This window comes from Puma concolor, chromosome C2 (assembly GCF_028749965.1).
Source record: "Puma concolor isolate L17-30 chromosome C2, mPumCon1.1.hap2, whole genome shotgun sequence".
In the NCBI taxonomy this organism is placed as follows: Eukaryota; Metazoa; Chordata; class Mammalia; order Carnivora; family Felidae; genus Puma; species Puma concolor.
This window is the reverse complement of record NC_141675.1, coordinates 24,417,145-24,437,594: the sequence shown is the minus strand read 5'-3', so window position 1 is coordinate 24,437,594 and position 20,450 is coordinate 24,417,145. Positions and strand designations below refer to the sequence as shown.

Below are 20,450 nucleotides of genomic sequence, written 5' to 3'. Positions count from 1 at the left end.
TCAGAACACTGCATCTCTAATCATGAAATGAAAACTATGTCCATATGTTCAGATGATACTAGGACTTCTTTTAAATTTCAAATATTCTCTCATTAGAGGCTATTTTTTATTCCATAGCTGCTTTATTGATTTTTCCCATATTTCTAAGCACATAATATTCATTCTCAATTGTATCATTACCAACTATTTCATATAATATGTTTTGTGATTTAAAGATTCACAGTTTCACCTCCCAGTTAAAATTTTTGATCATGGATTTAAATATATCAAACACCTATGATATAATAAAATCTAAAACTTTAATACTGTCAAAACAGTAGTTCATGCAAAGTAACAATATCAACACAATGAAACATATATATGTAAATACTCATATTGTAAGGACCACTGTAACTGTCTTTTATAACTAAGGCATAATTTTACCACTAACAAATATAAGGCCAATTGATCTAACCATTCTAATAGTGCCAAAAAACAAAACAAAACAAAAAAACAAAAAACAAAGAATGAATTGCTTAGAGAGTAGAAAATGAAGACTGTCTTTTTTCATATTCACCTCACAAAAAATTCCTGTCCCTCTAGAATGTCTAGCAAGTTATTACCTTCCCCTTAACCATGACTTCCCCAACCCCTTAATTTTAACTACTCCATCTAAGGAAAATGCACCCCCATTATAACACTGGCCATAATCTACATTAGTTGCTTCCATGTCTGTCTCCCCTCCTACATGACGAGCGGGCAGCATTTACTTCTCTTTCAGTCTTGGAGGTTTAGCACGCTTGGCTTGCCTATAATGGATATACAATAAAGATCTTCAGAACGACTGAAGATGTGTTAGGTCTCTTGAACCACAACCACAAAAAAGATATAAGAAATGTTAGAAAAACACTTCTGAAAGCTCTAGATTAGGGGGGAAAAAATGAAGGAAAAAAAAAAAGGATTACTCCCCCCCTGCCACTTTTCCCCAGAAGGCAAGGTAATTTGATACAGAAAATACACAAACGCTGCATATCAATCTTTACTAAAATATTCTGTGAAAATTCCACCTTTAAACTGTATCTTTGAGACTTACAAACTTCATCAAATCAAAAATCAGTAATTAAGTCTTATATAGAGCTAACTATATAACTATAAAGCCGACCCATAAGTAAATAAACAAGCAAGCTATTTGTAAAATGTTTAAAAAGATTTATAACTTTTCATTTTTAAACAATACTTCTTTGCATTATTTTCTCAAATTATAGATCCAGTAACACACTTCAACATTACTGACCAAATATTTAATTGACTTTACCTATTTCGCTACCACACTTAAAAAACGAAGCACGCTAGGGGCGCCTGGGTGTCTCAAGAGTTGGTTGCGTGTCCAACTCTTGATTTCCGCTCAGGTTGTGATCCCAGGGTTGGGGGACCCAGCCCTGAGCTGGGCTGAGTGTGGAACCTACTTGGGATTCTCTCTCTCTCCCTCTGCTCTTCTCCCCCCACTCATGCTGTCTCTAAAATTACAAAAAAAAAAAAAAAAAAAAGTAAAAGAAAAAGTGAAGCATGCTAATATATATTACAAATAGTGAGTCATGAGCTGCCAGGAGTGCATTTCAACTGGGAACACCAGAGGAAAACAGAAATGTGTCCTGGGGAAGGGACTCTCGGTGCTGACCGACTGAGAGCAGCTTATCCTTATATTTGAAATGTATGCCTGTCTTTTCAAAGATAAACATTTACACAGCCTTGGATGATTGGAGCTTGCAGCTGACTATGTAAATAAACAAATATGAAAAAAATTTTTCCTCTAGAGCCTGGCTACAGATAATAAAAAGGGCTTGAAGGGACTTATGAAGCAAAGGAACTCAAACTAACATGTACACTCAAGTCAGTTTGGGTTATGTTAATTTAAGACTATAAATGCAAAGGAACCAGTTGATTACTTAAGTGGAAGGTAACATTTTCAGAGCCTTAAGTGATCAAATAATTAGTTCAAACGGTTGTACGTTACAGAAAAGCATAGATACTGACCAGTTCCACTATCATAAAAAATAACAGTTACTTCAAGATGATATTTTCATCATTCAAGTATGATTTTTCTCCTTCTCTCAAAAATGGCTCCATTATGGAGATATAATAAAAGGTATCATTTTGATTTTGGTTTCTGGAAAATGCGAAGGTTACATTTTGTGCTCTCTGAAACTATCATTTAACTATAAAGGCTGTGGTGCTATTTCAACAAATATGAAAATGAGAACTCAGAAAATGTGATATTGAGATTATGAGGTTAAATGAGTGTGGATTTTATAAATATTCTTCCTATGTAATCTATAGATAACTGTAGATATTTATAGATTTGATCTTTTACAGATAACTATAGATCTAATCCTTAAACACTCATTTATCATCCCTTTAGAACTGCACGGAATTTCTAAAAATACTTTTCTGAGACAAATGACAACTATAATAGGTGAAAAAGTTTATTAAAATTTACAGGAAATTTTAGGGGTGGCTGGGTGGCTCAGTCGGTAAGTGTCCAGCTTTTGGATTTGGCGCAGGTCATGAACTCACAGTCGGTGGGTTCAAGCCCCGCATCAGGCTCTGTGCTGGCAGTGCCGAAGTCTGCGTGGGATTCTCTCTCTTTCTTTCTCTGTCTTTCCCCCACTCTATCTCTCTCAAGATAAATAAATGAACTTGAAAAAAAATTACAGAAGGTTTTAGAAAAGAGAGAAAGGAAAGGTGCAAAATGCAGTATTTATTGTTTACTGTGTGCTATAGCTGACTGGGCCAGCTGTTCTACACATATGCAGGTATGCTCCCTCCACTCTATGATATGGGAGCTGCTAACATTCCCAGTTTACAAATGAGGTAACCAGGAATCAGAGAGGCTAATTATCTTGCCTAAGGTCAGTAAGTGAGAGTCTTATTTCTACCTGTGTGCTTTTTTCCAAATTGTTTCCCTAAATCATGTATTTATTCTTAAAAATGTGTAGAGTTTGTATCATATAAGTATGTGGATTCTCAACAAAATGTAGACAACACAAAGTGAGAAAAGCGATGCTCTAAGAATCAGGAAAAACCTCTCTCATCTGCACACTAAGCTATGATACCCTGGAAAAATAAAATGTCAAAGGCTAGAAACTGCTTAAAATGACCGGGTGGTGGAAGAGTGGATGGAAATTCAAGTTAGTCTCTATTATCTTTAGTATATGCTGTGCTCTGGAGGTCTCCCCCCTGCTTCCCCTTGTTGAACCTCAACACCCAGTGGGATGGATGTTTGGAGGTGGGCCTCATGAATAGAACTTGTGGATCAGAGAGCTCTCTGGCCCCTCTGCTATATAAGAACACTGTGAAAAGAAAGAGAACCAGGAGTGGGCTCCTACTGGACACCCAATCTACCAGCACCTTAATCATGGACTTCCTAGCCTCCAAAACTGTAAGAAATAAATTTCTGTTGCTTATAAGCCACCTAGCAGCCTGAACAGACTAACAGCATAACATTCAGCAATTAAATTAATTCTCGGACTCCATATTCTTAAATATAACAGATTAACAAACTTCTATCACTCTAAGAGTATAACCAGAACCCATATTTCTAAATTTTAAATCCAAAGTATGCTTTTGTTCTATTACCTCTACTAATATTTTGAATCACTACTTCATGGTTGATTTAAGATATGCACACTTAACACACACAAATGGGGAAAAAAGGTATTATGCTAAAAATAAATGTAAATGATAGAATGTGTAAATATTTTCCACATTCTCTCAAATTACTGATTACATGTACATAGGATAAATATTTTTGTGATAAAACTGTAAGCCTAAATTTTTAAAGTTTACTCAATGACTAAACAATGTTCAAATTAAGGTATTTTTATTATTCTGGAACATAATTAACTTTAGATTCAAGAAGCCAAACCAACTATAATATTTTCAAAACATTTTATCAACTTCAACAGCCTTTAACTCTGTGGGCTATAGAATACACCACATTGTAGGGGCGCCTGGGTGGCGCAGTCGGTTAAGCGTCCGACTTCGGCCAGGTCACGATCTCGCGGTCCGTGAGTTCGAGCCCCGCGTCAGGCTCTGGGCTGATTGCTCGAAGCCTGGAGCCTGTTTCCGATTCTGTGTCTCCCTCTCTCTCTGCCCCTCCCCCATTCATGCTCTGTCTCTCTCTGTCCCAAAAATAAATAAAAAACGTTGGAAAAAAAAATTAAAAAAAAAAAGAATACACCACATTGTATAGAGTATAGAATACTCCCACATTGAAGGGAGGCAACTTCAATATTAAGAAATTTTAAATACCACCAATTTAGAGCCAAATGGCTTTTTATCTTCTTTCCTTTTTAAGGCAAGAAAATAAAATATATGAAGGAAAAAAGTTACCTTTTTCTTTTGAAATATGAAATATAGCAATTCTTTACAGGAAAAAAAAATAGGAAGCCAAAAAGAATGGGTATTTCTTGATTTACAAAAACACTGCGTGTACTTTACAAATATTTAAGGTCTTTATAAATTTTCAAGTCTCAAGTCATCCCACTATCCTCGTTGTAGGATTTATTAATTCAAAAGACATGCCCAAGTATTTTGCAATCCTTTCTGCATCCCACTATCTGTGTTTTTTTTTTTTTCATTCAACACCAGGGTTTCTAACTATTACACTCTTTGTTTATTGGCTATGAGTTAGAACAATCACTGGTTATTACTATCTCCAACTGTATCTTCAGTAGTCAACACTTCAGTTACAAAGTATTATTTGAAAATCATCCAATTGTCAAAATTCACAAGATAATACATTTTTCTTAATGACACAGCTTGGGAAAATACACCCAGAAATGGTACCATGTGAAATTAAATTGTAAAAATAATTAGGATAGACTACATGATTTACTACCACATATCAGAATCTAGAAAATCACAGTTACATATACAAGTGTATTTAAAAATAATCTACAATGACTTATATTCTATCCTATGACATTTATACAATGCCAAGATGATGTCTGAAAATGAAGCAATATTCTGCGTTTCCCAGAGAATGCCAATAACTGGTCTTGAGTCTTCTCTAACTAAATTGACTATTTAACCAATGTATCTTCACATGGATTTGTCACTACAGAAACACAACCTAAATCTTAAATGAGGCAATCCTCAATCTTTAAATCCTAAATAAAAAATGAGGCAAAAATGAAGTTGTTTTCTATTTGGGGAATTATAACATTACATGTGAAAAAAGCATTACACTGACTCAAAAACCATATAGACTTCTCTGAACTTTTGTGGAAAGTTATAATTTGATCAATAAAGATATTTAGAAACCTAGGGTAAAAAAAGGAAAGTTTAAAAATGCTCACCTTCAATTTATTTCATAGGTCACTGTTATACCATCTAATAAGATAATTAAAAACATGCAAGCAGCTGGTACTACAGCTAAACAGATTAATGTAATAGTCTGTAGTCATATGTGCTGGCAAGGGGCTCGCCTCTTTGGAGAGGAGAAGGTCAGCTGCCCTTGGGAAGAGGAGGAGGGTGGTGGGGAGAGAATATTCCTTCTACCATGTGGCCCTGCGTTACAGTCACTAAGTTAATCATCTACTGCAAACTGCTAATTGGCAAACGACTACTCTTCTTTCATACCCAGCAAGGGTCTCTCAGGTTTAATAGTTAAATAAGACATACAGAGCGCTCATACAAATCTGACAGAAAACGCTGGTCTTTAAAAAGCATATGATCTACTGCATAAACCAATAATATCTTCTCAATTCTTATAAAATTTCCATTTTAACACATCATCTGCAAAATGGTTGGGGGACATGTAACTGAATTTTAACAAAAACTTCTAAAAATCTACTCTATTACCTAGGCACCATATAATAATCATACTGGTGCCTTAGGAGTTAAATTCAGCTGTACTCCACTGGAATCAATGAAGCAAAACCACAAAAGACACAAATCCAAGTAAAACCTCCTGGCCTAAGAACAACAAATCTATGATCGTTAGGCATATGAAACTATCATGTTACGATCGGATTGATTATAGATTTCGAAAGTTGTCAAAATTCCAAAAATCCACCTCTGAACTTATACAAATAGTAAAACATCTGCCTTTTATCACTACTCTGTGCACACAATGGCTGTACAAAGGCAACCCAGAATACTGTACCAGAGATTGAGAGTTTCAAGCCTCAGGTTAAGCTTGTTCTTAGCTCCCTTTCAGCTAACAGACAAAAGTTATTTTCTTGTAAGACACATTTTTTTTTTTTTTTACCTTCCTTTTAGTGTCTCCGTATCAGAGCACTGTAAACAATTCTAAATACCAGAAGGTTAACGATGATGACAATGATGATAATGACATTGACTGGAAGATAAAAGCAGCTAATATTTATGCAGCACTTACCATGTGACACCATCCCATTAACTCCTTATAACAAGTGTCTTATTACCCCCACTTTAATGATGAGGAAACTGAGGCTAAGACTTGTCCCACGTTTCCAAAGTACTTGGAGTCAGGATTTGAACCACCTCACTACATTTAAATATTAACAAATGAAAAACAAAACAACAAAAATCAGTGACTACACTCTCTTGAAAGTGACAATCTAAAACCATGATAAGATAAATAATGGAAAGACTACAGACTTAGGTGACCAATTTAAGACTGAATTCAAAAGTCAATAAAACCTTGGCATATGCTACAAAAGGTACACGTGTTGGAGGGTTAAGTGAAGACTAAGGCAACAAAGTTGCCAATTTATAGGAAAGACTAATATCCAAAGAACTAATAATGCCATAGTTTTGCATTTGGATTTTCAAAAGGCTTTACCATACACATTTTATCTCAGTCTTTAAAACACATGTGAGGAGGGAGCAGGTTAGACACTGTAAGTCTGTCTTATGAGATAATAAACTAAGGCTAATCATTATCCTGGACACAAGTATATATAGCTTGAATATGATGGTACTAGGCTGACAGCCAGAATTGTCTGACTGTGAAGAAAGGTCAGGATTTCTGAGACAGTTTAAATAATACAAAGGTAGAATTGTTAAGGTTAAAGGATCTTTGAGGGTTGAAATAGTCACATTGTTCTAATAACTTATTTATTAAGTTTAAAACAGCAATGATAGCAACAGAAAAATAATTTTCGTTTTCAAAAGTGAATTTTACTGACAATTCTCTTGCCATTTTAGTATGATTGTACGAAAATTCCTAGGTTTTATCAGTTAACCTTAATATGGAAATACACCCCAGAGCTCTGCTTCTATGAATTCTGCATTTAACCCAAGTGTCAAATTCACAAGTAAGCTCATTACATTGTAAGAGCTATTGCCTGCTGAGTAGAAAAATATTCATTTCACACCTTAAATACTATAATACTATTTAATAACAGCACTGGCCTGCCAACTATTAAAAGCTCGTTTTTATATATTGTACTACCTGAGCTTTTTATCTTGCCTTTTTAATTACAACAATAAATTAATATCCTAACATTACAACACTGACAGGCATTGATTAAAATTATATTAGTTAACAACATTAGTATTTATTGTGCAAAGTTGCATTAGGAGTTCATTTTCAAAGTACAATTATCATTCAATAATACTAAAATACTTTAATCTTCAAACTATTCAAGAATAAAATAAGCTACAAGATAATGCCGTGCCTTCACATTAACACATTTCTCTTAACTTTATATTATGTCCATTATTTACTATAATTAGCTAAACTACAAATGTAATTGTAAAATTGAATTCACCAACAAATTTATACACATACGGATTTTCCTTCTTTTGAAATACATCTCTATATTTCTTTTGTCTTAGTTTTTTTTACCGTATTTATATCTAATAATGATACTAATATAGACTTCACATGTATTACCATATTAACATTCCTCACTTACATATCAAAGCATGAATGTTTAACTATCTTTTATATTTACTTCAGCACTAAAAGAAGGATTTGAAGAATCCCAACATTTATAAGGTAGGATGACTACAGTGAAAATATAATGACAACATATGAGCTTTACTGCTGTGATAATACCCTTCTAGAACACCATGGGAACATAAGCCTTTTGTAGTATCTGTGACACTTGAACGACTGATTATTTATACATACCCCAACTGATATAAAATAAAGATGTCAAGTGTTTCAATTACCATCTCATTTCTGGAATTCAGAAACAAACTGTAGAAAACTTTCCCATTGACCACATTCCTATTAAGTGCTTCCTGTATACAAGGTTCTATTATAGATATTAAAAGCGTGTCTGGGATTTGAAAAAAACAAATGACACAGTTCCACTTAGGGATATCCAATATGTATTCAAGTAAAAATATGAAGATTTCAATTGTAAACCCCCGTATCTATGACATAAACGGAGTTACAGCTTAACGTTTAAATGAGTTTCCAGGTGTGTAGTGGTTCTCGTGTGTATTTTATGGGGTCACTGCAAAGTGTCACAACTAGTTAATCATAAGGACAATGTACTCAAAGTATTTCCTCAAGAATCTGCATTGCTATCTACAATGCCAAAATGTATTATTACTGAATATGTACCTTTTTTTCTTAAAACAAAACAACCTAGTTCTTATATCACGTTGGTTCAGTGTAGGAAGTTTCAAATACTACTGGAAATAATATAATTTTTCTTCTTCCTAGGCTTCCCTGTTATGAAGGTACAAAATCCATAAACATTTACTCAAGCATATCAAGTTATAAGGAGAACATTACCAAAATACTAGATAAGATCCAGGTTTTCTTAACTAGTGTATCCTTTTTAAAAAAATCACTAATTGAGATGTAACTGTCCTGTTTGCTGAAGAGTCAAAGGGGATATTAACAAACAGTGCTTAATGTAACCAGGGAGTACATTTCATACTCTTAGATGCTCATAAGGAATATATCCTGTTTTAAAAGGAAACTTAAACAAAAGGAAGCCTTTAGTACTGTAACAGATATACTGGAAAAACAAAAACAAAAATTGATTATAACGGAGTTTAACACTACATATGCATTCATACCAGTTATCCTGTATACACTAACAACTGATATCTACAATAAGGCCATTTACTCAAGAATTTAAAAGGTTACATTTTTCATTACTCAATAAGTCTGCAGAACAATCACATATCACAATATCCTTTACATTTGACGTATTTTTAAAACACAGGTAACAATTCCTTACTACTCTTAGAATCCTGTAACATTAGGTAGCTTGTATAGTATCTTGTAATAATTTGTCACCTACCTATAAGAATTAAAAGTCCCATCAGAATCTAAAGTAGAACTTCTTCTTCCATTTTTATTTGAATCTCCTGGAAAAAAAAATTTTAAAAATACGAAATAATGAAGATTGTGAAACTGAGTATTTTAGTTGAAAAGCTGCTGTGTGACAGCTCTATGCAGTATATTGGGTCCAAAAACATATAACCCTTTATCCCTACCCCCCAAATAGCTTTTGTAATCAGAGCTCTCTAGTCAAAAAATTCATTTTGATGCTATAATATGAACTAATACCACCAACTCCTAAGTTGGATAAGAATACTATCAAAGTAATTATTAACAGGAACAAATGAAGTACAGTACAGAGACATTTTCCTCTTATGAATCACAAACAAAACTGAAATTTATAAACTATTTAATAATACACTAATGATTATAAATAAAGGGAAATTCTTTGTTCGTGACCAAATCACCTGTCCTGGCCACACAGTCAAAAGAGAGCAACAGAGAGAGGACCTGGAATGTTTTCAGTTCCCAGTTCTCCATGCTCCAGGAATTTGGTAAGCAAACAAGTTAAACAGAAAGCAGGCTGGGGAGGTGGTGAATGCATTCTAAGGAGCTTTTAATACACCTTAATATTCTTCCCGAAACTTTCTATTTTAACCATGGGCAAAAGTTCAGCAGTTTTAAAAACGAAAAAACAACACTGAAAGATATTTCTGCATCATGTAGTAATGCCAAACATTTAGAAAAAAAATTTCCACTTAAGAAACAGTTATATTCATTGTATCAGACGCAGAACAAATTCATACCTGCCAGTTTAGAGATTACAGAATAAAAATAAATGTGCTAAAGAAGTTTAAAAAATGTTTACCAATGCCACAATATAAAATATATATGCTTATTAAAAGAAATTTAATTTAATTTTAGTAGTTTGCATTTTAAAATACATACTTCAAAGTATAGTCTTCAGGAAACCATAGTATGCTACTAATAAATAGACCATTTATTCTTAGAAACACATTAAAAATACTAGGGGCGCCTGGGTGGCGCAGTCGGTTAAGCGTCCGACTTCAGCCAGGTCACGATCTCGCGGTCCGTGAGTTCGAGCCCTGCGTCAGGCTCTGGGCTGATGGCTCAGAGCCTGGAGCCTGTTTCTGATTCTGTGTCTCCCTCTCTCTCTGCCCCTCCCCCGTTCATGCTCTGTCTCTCTCTGTCGCAAAAATAAATAAACGTTGAAAAAAAAAATAAAAAAAAAAATACTAGATTGTGATTACATTTTATACTCCTAATTCTTGTAATGTAACTTTCAAGCATCAGGTTATATTCATTTTTATGCTTTTTAAAGCTTAATAATTCAATGATTTATCTATTTTAATTTATACTTTTAATCCACTTTGAACAATCTAAGGTGCCACTGGAGATCATCATAGTGGTCCTGGTTAAGTCAAATAGTAATTACAGAGCTTTCACTTTAAAGATGAGATTATTTTTAATTATTGAGTACAGTACTTAAGGTACCATACTTATATAATTATGCCACTCATTAAATGGTTATTGAAAGCTGAAATGTAATTTTAATGACAGCTACCTATTTTTCTTTGCACATTTTATAGTTGACAGATTAGTCAAGAATGTTGGTTCTTTTCAAAATCTTTACAGCTGTGCCAAAGTGTTTAGCAGGACAAGAACTGGACTGAGTCCACTTACTAACTTTTAACTATTCTTTTTTCAAAATGCACTTTCAGGTTTCTTTTCTTTCTTTTCTTTTTTTCATTAACAAAAATCCTAAAACGGATTACAGCATTCAAAACTATTGCCAAATTTTATAGGAGAAAATTACCCCCAAACACTTAAATGTTTAAGATCAATTTAGCTGGGTATATTTTGTTAATTCTTTGAAAACACAGACACTGTAGGATTACTCGCACAACATACTTCATTTTCTTAAAAAAATTAATGGTATTATAATAAGTAAACTAAAAAGATTTAAAGAAAATTAGTCTGTTTCCTGCTAAATGAAAATTTCCTACAACACATGTTATTTAACAGCTTGCAGACATTTCCTGTGAAACATTCTATAATCAGTATAAAATAAGTACTATACCATACATTTAAAATATAAGCCTTCTTTTTCTTTAAAACTAAAGATTATGATTAAACACATAAGATCTCACGAACAGAATTTTTTTCCCTTTCTGCTGATATTTACCAGATCAAATATAAAATCCTTCAAACAATTAAGAGACGTTCAGTTTTTAAACTAGGTTTTGCCATCATAATATATTACAAAGGTTTCTTCATTTTATACTTGTTTCAAAATGAGTATATCACATTAGATGTGACCTTCAAAGGATGGGAATAAGGAAAAGAAGCAGTTTTTCTTTCTCGAAAACATACCAAATAAGGAGTACAACTGTTTTTCCAAACAATATTAGAGAAAAGATTTCAGAGTTTGCTATATGGGGAAAAGGCAATAAAGTTTTGAAGCAGGAAAAACTGCTTTGTTCCTTCAATCCTCTAGTTGAAATTAATTATAGCAAATGTTTATGAAAACATCTGTTCCTTACAGTTATAAATTCTTAATTTTAGTATGGACGATTCCAGATTCTTATTTTGGAAGGAAACTGTCTGACAATTGAAAGATTTACAAAAGAACAGGCAGAATTTGTAATTCTGGAAAACTGTATATACAGTGTACTGTATACCCTGCAGAGATTTTCATTTGCGTGAAACATTTGATGGGGCTTGAACTGGTTGGTAACTAGGAGAATTCAAAGACAGAGAGGCTCCTCTTTGATTTAAGGTGTTATACAATAAAAACATATCTGTAATACAAGGAAACATCAACTAAGAATTACAGATAAATGTTACCTTACTATTAATCTAATTTGGAGTAAATACAATAAACTAAGTATTAATTTTAACAGGGATTTAGTAAGACTAATGCCAATACAATCATGGGAAGGTATGTGCAGTGTTCCCCCAAAAAAACAACAGAGGGTGCAAGAGAGTTTAATATGATGTTAAATTGCTGCTCTGATTCTTGTTCTAAGTTATCAGGTAGCCATAACTGTAACAAGGATGTGTAGGTTGGTTTCAGATCTCTCTCTTCCTCTTCACTTTCTTCTCTCTCCCTCTCTCTCTCTCACACACACATATACACACACATAAGTGCATTGTTACAGTAATCTTACACAAAGACCTTTAAATGATCAGACAGCACAAATACTTAAATGTGTTTTAAGATAATGGACTACCTTTCACTTGCTTGAAAAGTAACTTAACAAAAGAGTAAATTTTTAAAATACAATTATGATTTTCAAAGTATTTCAATATTTATGTAAGTTAACCAATAAAATAATCTATATATATAGAGAGAGGAAATTTAAATAAATGCATAAATTATATGCAACATGTAACATACATATTATATGTGTTGCTATGTATATGTATGTTGTGCAACATATATTTACAGGAATAGTCCAACAATTATTTGTGACCATTACAATTTTAAATTTACATAACACATCAACTTCTCATTGGTAAGTACTTTGTAAAATGAATTCCTAGCAATCGCAATTAAAATAAATTGACGGATTTGAAAAAAATGTTTGTAGTTATGTTATTTTAAATGAAGATACAAAGAACATGTATTTTCCATTAGTAATTTCTAACATACATGTGTCTAACTTATTTAGCAAATAATACATATAATGGTGACTTAAATCTCAAAACAAGATAAATCACATTCCAGACTCCTTTTTAACTTTTACTGCAGTCAGGTTTAGCTAAGGGCATTTATAGCATCTATCTGTGCACCGTTGAAATCACGCTAAACGAAGGTTTACAATAGATTTCTATAGTGCTTTTTTATGCACAAACATCTGCTTCATGAAGGTAGAACCAGAGATTTTAAACTAGGTTAGGTTAAAAACAACCAGAATAATGCTATAAATAAACACACTTACTCAACTGGGCCCTCAGTTTACATCCAAATATCATCGAGTTTTAGAAGATCACATCATACTAGGTATGAATTCCAAAAAGTATTACATAATTTAAAAAATAAACTTTATCTCAAAATTGTTAGAGAAATGTCACCACATGTGTGTGATGAATATTTAATAGTAAGGAACAAAAAAAGATTTGCTTTAAACTAAGTTAAAAACCAAAGCTATGGATAGCCACATTTAGTTGTGACGGGATAATATGACATAAATAGTGTAAAGACCTGAAACCTTTTGTTTTTTTTAAATGAATATTACTCCTGAAATGCTTTTTTATTAAATTTAAAATCCCATTCAAAGTAAATCCTTCAAAAATCCATGAATTAGGTATATTCATGTGTGGATACAGAGTAAATCAAAGTATAAGGACTCAGCATCTATGAAGACAGTAGCCACTAAGGACATTACCTCATTTCAGGAATCATGTAAAGAACAGTCTCTCTAGGCTAATTTGTGCTAAAAATCAAAGGACTACCATCAGGTCTAAGACCCAGTGCTCAAGTAAATACAAAACAATCCTTATTCAATAATTTTCCATCTTCTTTATCATTATTATCTACATTCTAATAATTTAATGGCCATATTAAATTATATATATATATATTTAAATAAATATCTATATTTATATAAATATACACATTTTTTTTTTTTTTTTAAAGTTTATTTATTTTTGGGACAGAGAGAGACAGAGCATGAACGGGGGAGGGGCAGAGAGAGAGGGAGACACAGAATCGGAAACAGGCTCCAGGCTCTGAGCCATCAGCCCAGAGCCTGACGCGGGGCTCGAACTCACGGACCGCGAGATCGTGACCTGGTTGAAGTCGGATGCTTAACCGACTGCGCCACCCAGGCGCCCCTATATAAATATACACATTTAAATAAATATATATTTAAATATATATATAAATATAATATAAATATAATATATTATAATATAATATATAATAAATATAACATAATAAATATATTTATGTATTTAAATATATATTTATATAAATATATTTAAATATAAACAAATATATATTTATATAAATACATATATTTAAATAAATTTTATTTAATATTTAAATAATATATTTAATATATTTAATATTTAAACAAATATATATTTAAATAAATACATATATTTAAAAATTATTTTTTCACCTCCAAAAAATGTTTACTGTCAAGATTCAAAACATTTTTCGAATGATAGAAAGGATTTCTAAACATGAAAGAGTATCAGTGCTATAACTTATAACCAAATATTTGCAAGTGAATGGACAGTTTTATCACCAGTCTTCATTTTATTAAAAACAATCCACATATATTGGTTCCATGTGAGGTTGTGGCTATTGCTTTGACTGGGAATGAGTCCCTACTGCAGTTAAGTATAAAAAATATCTCCAAAATTGGAATGTGACCTGTATTACTAAGAGCTGAGGAAAATCCTCAAAGAGTTGGGGTTTTGTTTTTTAAAAAAAATTCCTTTTACACACTACAAAGAAATAATTAGTATTTGGGCTTCTTAAGTCCCTACATGATATTTACAATGGCAATCCCCAAAGGTCCTCCCCTTCACATAACCACAAACGCATACCCTCTTCTGGAGTGCATATTCTTGGTGTGGGCTCTGAAAACTTGGGCCTCCACATGTTTATTCAAGTTTGAGAACAGAGGCAGCATCATCCAGAACATAATAGCCATCATACATGTCCCCTTCACACAGGTATGGTAGTCTGGTGAAAGCTTTGGTAACAAAACCAGTTTTTCTGAAAACTTCAGGCAGACTATTCACTTGTTCTTCCCATTTCTGTCCCTTGATTTCTCATGGTTTTTCCCACTTACCACCTACGTTTTCTGCACAGGGATGAAAGGGTAAAGCCAGGGAAGGGTGACCCTGCCTCTAGTTGGCTCCAAGATACTTCTGATATCTTTTAACAAAGTGAGGAGTTGATCACAGTGGTCCAGCAAATTCAAGCAGCTGACATCATACTGGAACCCCGTATTCTGTCATTCATTTATACCAAGCACTTTGTATTTCTTCTTCTGAAGCTGCCATACCATAGTTTCATACAGCTTGATGGCATAAATTTCTTCAAAATGAGGGCTCATGATTTTTGTGACCTGTCACCAGCACCTAAATCTACGGGTTTTCCAGTCTGGATTAATTTTTAGCAGTCTCTGAAACTGATCTAGTGAAAACACAAACATTGGGCCTCTTCCTAGCAACCGACTGATAGACATTGGAGAAATAAACAGGCTAAACACAGATGACACAGAAGAGTGATATAACTGGACAAAGGGCCAGCCCAATTTCTCAACTCTGTTAAGAAGATCTGTGTTTCATTGATCAAGATAACTCTTAACAAAGCTTGGAATGATTCACATAATTTCTCTCCGTTGCACACCTACCAGTAGTGGTTCTCCCTCCTGCTGGCCTAGGCCACTGTGGCCCTGTCGAGTCTGCTCATCATTTACATGTAGGGGAGTGGATGAGTGGGCTCCATACCAGCCACACGGACACCAGGCTGGGGCACAACCAGCCCACAAACAGTCTCATCAAGGGCCATGGCCACTAGTTTGGATCAACCACCGGTGTCAGGGCGAGAACATGAAGGTGCCTTTGCCCAGACTAGAGCCATTGCACTCAACCCACCCATCCAGCCTCCTCAGCGCTGAGGCAGGGGGTCAAAATTATTTAGATAACATAAAATCAGATGTAAAAAGCAAATATACAGAAACTTTTCAATAAATAATATTTCAAATGGATAATTTTAAGATAATTTAATTTTTAATAATATTTGTTATTCCTATTAAACCATCAAGAGAATAATTTTCAAAAAGAAAGCAGTGTGACATCAGTGAAGTGGCAGAATATACAACTCCAAATTCTCATCATCCCACAGAAACATCAAAAATAAGCACACCAACTTTGCAATAATCCTAGAAAACAGCCAAAGATTTATGAAAACCAAATGAACAATGCATGAAAAAAAGAGACATCTTGATAGCTTTGTGGCATTTTTACTTGCCCTTACCCTAGCCCCTTCTTGGTACCATAGCAATCTTGAAGAGGAATGCAGTTTCCAGTGTGGGAAACTGGTATTTGGTTCTGGAGGGAGCAACGCAGGCCATAATTGCAAAATATTGTGTAATTCTGTTCTAACTTGTTTAGGAGCTACCTGAAGGTCTGACACAAAATATCTCTTTTTTGTCTAACTCAAAAAAAAGTGGTGGGCATTGCTCTTGAATATACTGCAAACTGAATTAAGAACAAGCAGATGCCTGGCACAAAAGATTATAAGTGAAAACATTAAAAAGACCACCTAAGGTTTGGAGCAAGAGCTGGTGAGAGTTTCCTCAGGAAATTAGGACATTTAAAAGCATCCATGTATTTAGGAAAATGTAGAAGTCCATAGGCATGTCCAGAACAAGAAGTATGATCTTATAGGAAATAAGAGGACCACAACCTTCCACCCTAAGCTGATCACTCAGAGAGTGCAAGCCTGGCTAAGTGATGAAAGACTGATGTGGCACAGAACCAATCTGCAAAGATAAGCAGAGATTTGGGTTTTTTGTTTGTTTCTTGTGGGTGTTGTTTGTGTGTGAGTGTGTGTGTGTGTGTGTGTGTGTGTGTGTGTGTGCGTGTTTTGTTTTGTTCTGTTTTGTTTAGCTCCTGGCATTCAAAGAAGTTATCTGTCAAAACCCTAGCTGAACACAACCTAAGAAATAAAGATTTCAGTGACTACATATACCGCATAGATCAATGGAATAGAAAGAGAGCCCAGAAATAAATCCACAATTATATAGTCAATTAATCTCAACCATGGAGAAAAGAATATCTAATGGGAAAAAGACAGTCTCTTCAACTAATGGTGCTGGGAAAACTGGACAGGAGCATGCAAACAATGAAACTGGACCCCTTTCTTATTTTTGTATGTCAAAAATAAATTCAAAATGGATTAAAGACTTAAATGTGAGGCAGAAAACCACTAAAATCCTAGAAGAGAACACAGGCAGTAAGTTCTGTGACACTGGCTACAACACATCCTTTTAGATGTTTCCTAAGGCAAGAAAAACAAATGCACAAAGAAACTATTGGGACTACATCAAAATAAAAAGCTTTTGCAAGTCAAATGAAACAACCAACAAACCTAAAAGGCAACCTACTAAATAAGAGAAGATATGTATAAATGACATATCTGAGAAAGGGTTAGTATCCAAAATAGAAGTTATAAATAACTTCTAAAATTCAATGCCCAAAAAAACAGATAATCCAATTTAAAAATGGGCAGAAGATATGAACAGACACACTCCTCCAAAGAAGAGATAGAGACGGCCAACAGACACATGAAAAGATGCTCAATATCATCCATCATCAGAGAAAAGGAAATCAAAATCACAGTGAGATATGACCACACACTTGTCAGAATGAAAATCAAAAACACAGAAAACAACAAGTCTTTGCAAAGATATGGAGGAAAAGGAACGCTTGCGCACTGTTGGTGGGGATGTAAACTGGTATAGGCACTGTGGAAGTTACTCAAAAAATTAAAAATAGAACTAACTACCAGATGATCTAGTAATTCCACTACTGGGCATTTACCCAAAGAATACAAAGACACTAATTTGAAGGGATACATGGACCCCTATGTTTATTGCAGCATTATTTACAATAGCCAACTTATGGAAGCAACCTAAATGTCTGTCCATCAACAGATGAATGGATAAAGATGTGGTATGTGTCAGTGTGTGTGTGTGCGTGCATGTGTGTGTACACACATACACACAATAGGATACTATTCAGCCATAAAAAGGAATGAAATCTTGCCATTTGCAACAACATGGATGGAGCTATTAAGTATAATGCTGAATAAGTGAAATAAGCCAGAGAAAGACAACATATCACATGATTTCACTCATATGTGTAATTTATTTTTTCTTAAATTTTTTTTTGAATGTTTATTTTTGACAAAGAGAGAAAGAGACAGAGCATGAGCAGGGGAGGGGCAGAAAGAGCAAGCAGGCTCCAGGCCCTGAGCTGTCAGCACAGAGCCCGACGCGGGGCTTGAACTCACAGACCGCGAGATCATGACCTGAGCCGAAGTCGGATGCTCAACCCACTGAGCCACCCAGGTGCCCCTCATATGTGTAATTTAAAAAACAAAGTAAACGAACATGGGGTAGGGGAAGAGAGGGAACCCATGAAACAGACTCTTAAGTATAGAGAAGAAACTGATGCTTAGCAAAGGAGAGGTGGGGGGCATAGGTAAAATAGGTAAAAGGGATTAAGGAATACACTTATATTGATGAGCAGTGAGTAATACGTGGAATTGCTGAATCACTATATTGTACACCTGAAATGAATATAACACTGTTAACTACCCTGGAATTAACATTTTTAAAAAAACATAAAATATGGGCACCTGGGTAGCTCAGTCAGTTAAGCGTCCAACTCTTGATTTTGGCTCACGTCATTCTCTTGTGGTTCAGGAGATCAAGCCCCACCCACATCAGGTTCTCTGCACTGACAGGGTGGAGCCTCCTTGGGATTCTCTCTCTCCCCTCTTTCTGCCCCTTCCCTGCTTATGCTCTCTCTCTCTCTCTCTCTCTCTCTCAAAATAAATAAATAAATAAACATTTAAAAGAAAACAAAAATAAAAAAGGGAAGAAGGACAGAGCTGAACGGGACCAGATATTTTGTACGCTATGAAGTTTTGGTATCAACCTGAAGTAGACTGTTATAAGTTTACGATGTTAAATGTAATATCTGTAATAACCACAGAGGCCATATCTAAAAAAAATTACACAAAAGGAATGAGAAGGCATTCAAAACGGTCACCACAAAAAAATCAACTAAACACAAGAAAAAAGCAGTAATGAAGGGAAGGAAGGGTAAGAAGGTTACAAAACACAGAGAACACAATAGCAAAATAGCAGACTTAAGTACTGTTTTATCAGCAGTTACTTTAAATGTTAACTGTATTAAAGTTTCCAGTCAAACACAGAGATTCACAGAATGGATTTAAAAAAATTACACAACTCTATATTGTCCACAAGATCCAAATCTTAAGATTCACAAAGACACAATAGATTGAAAGTGAAAGGGTAGAAAAAGATATTCTATGTAAAAAGTAGTCCAAAAAAAGAGATACTGTGGCTATACTAATATCAGACAAAATAGACTTTTAGTCAAAAGCTGTTTCAAGAGATGAAAAAGGACATTATATATTAATAAAAGGGTCAATTAACCAGGAAGATATAATTATTATTAACATATGCACCAAACAATAAAACATGAAAATATATGAAGCAAACTAACAGAATTGACTAGAGAAATACACAGTTCTACAAAAATAGCTGAAAATTTCAATTTACCATTCTCAGTAATAGACAGAACATCTAGACAGAAGCTCAATACGGAAATAGAGAACTTGAATAAGAATGTAAACCAACTAGACCTGACAGACATATAAAACACTGTACCCGACAACAGGATACACAATCTTCTCAAGTACCCATGGAACATTCTCCAGAACAGACCATATGTTAGGTCACAAAACAAGTCTCAATATATAAAAAGACTGAAATCATACATATCTTTGACTATAACGAAATGAAGCTAGAAATCAACTGCAGCAGAAAAACTGAAAACTTTCAAGTATAAATGCAAATATGTGTGTCTATATATGGAGAAATGACAAACAGATAAATATGTGCGTGGAGTCTATTTAAACACGGTGGTTTTAACTTTAAAGGAAAAAATATACTACTGATGATCTTTCATTAAATTTCAAAGTAACTTCTGGGAACAAAAAACACTGGATTGGTAAAACTAAATTGCCACATTCCATTTAATGAAATTTTAAAGTAAAGGCATCATTACATCACAACTAAAGTTAAGTCTCAAGCAAGACAAACCTGAATACATGCTCTACCATTTACTTGCTGTTATTTACCATTCAGTATCTTTGTTTCTTCATTTGGAAAATGGGGGAAGAAAACAGTTTCTACCACAAAGTGTGGTTGTAAGGATTAAATAAGTTCAAGTAAAGTGTTTAGTGTAGCAGGTAGCATAATGTAATTCCTCAATAAATGTTAGCTATGATTTTTCTAAACATATTAATTAATGTATTTAACATGCTGGATTCAGTGGTGGAATACAATTAAAAGGCTATTAGTTCTATATGTTATAGGGAATAAACTTACTTATAATTTAAATAATTGAAAACTGTAACTCTTCTAGT

The 20,450-nt window shown here is 33.9% G+C and overlaps 1 protein-coding gene and 1 pseudogene across 12 annotated transcripts in view; both read right to left on the bottom strand.

The window, feature by feature from the left end:
- TBC1D5 (TBC1 domain family member 5) overlaps window positions 1-20,450 on the bottom strand; it is a 541,949-nt gene that overhangs the window by 256,491 nt on the left and 265,008 nt on the right. For all 12 annotated transcript variants that reach the window (XM_086674222.1, XM_086674224.1, XM_086674223.1 and 9 more), the window contains one exon: window positions 9,237-9,303. In XM_086674222.1, the coding sequence (XP_086530348.1) occupies window positions 9,237-9,303 (67 nt within the window). The remainder of the gene's footprint in view (window positions 1-9,236; window positions 9,304-20,450) is intronic.
- Window positions 14,452-18,188, bottom strand: LOC147577140 (protein-L-histidine N-pros-methyltransferase pseudogene; annotated as a pseudogene).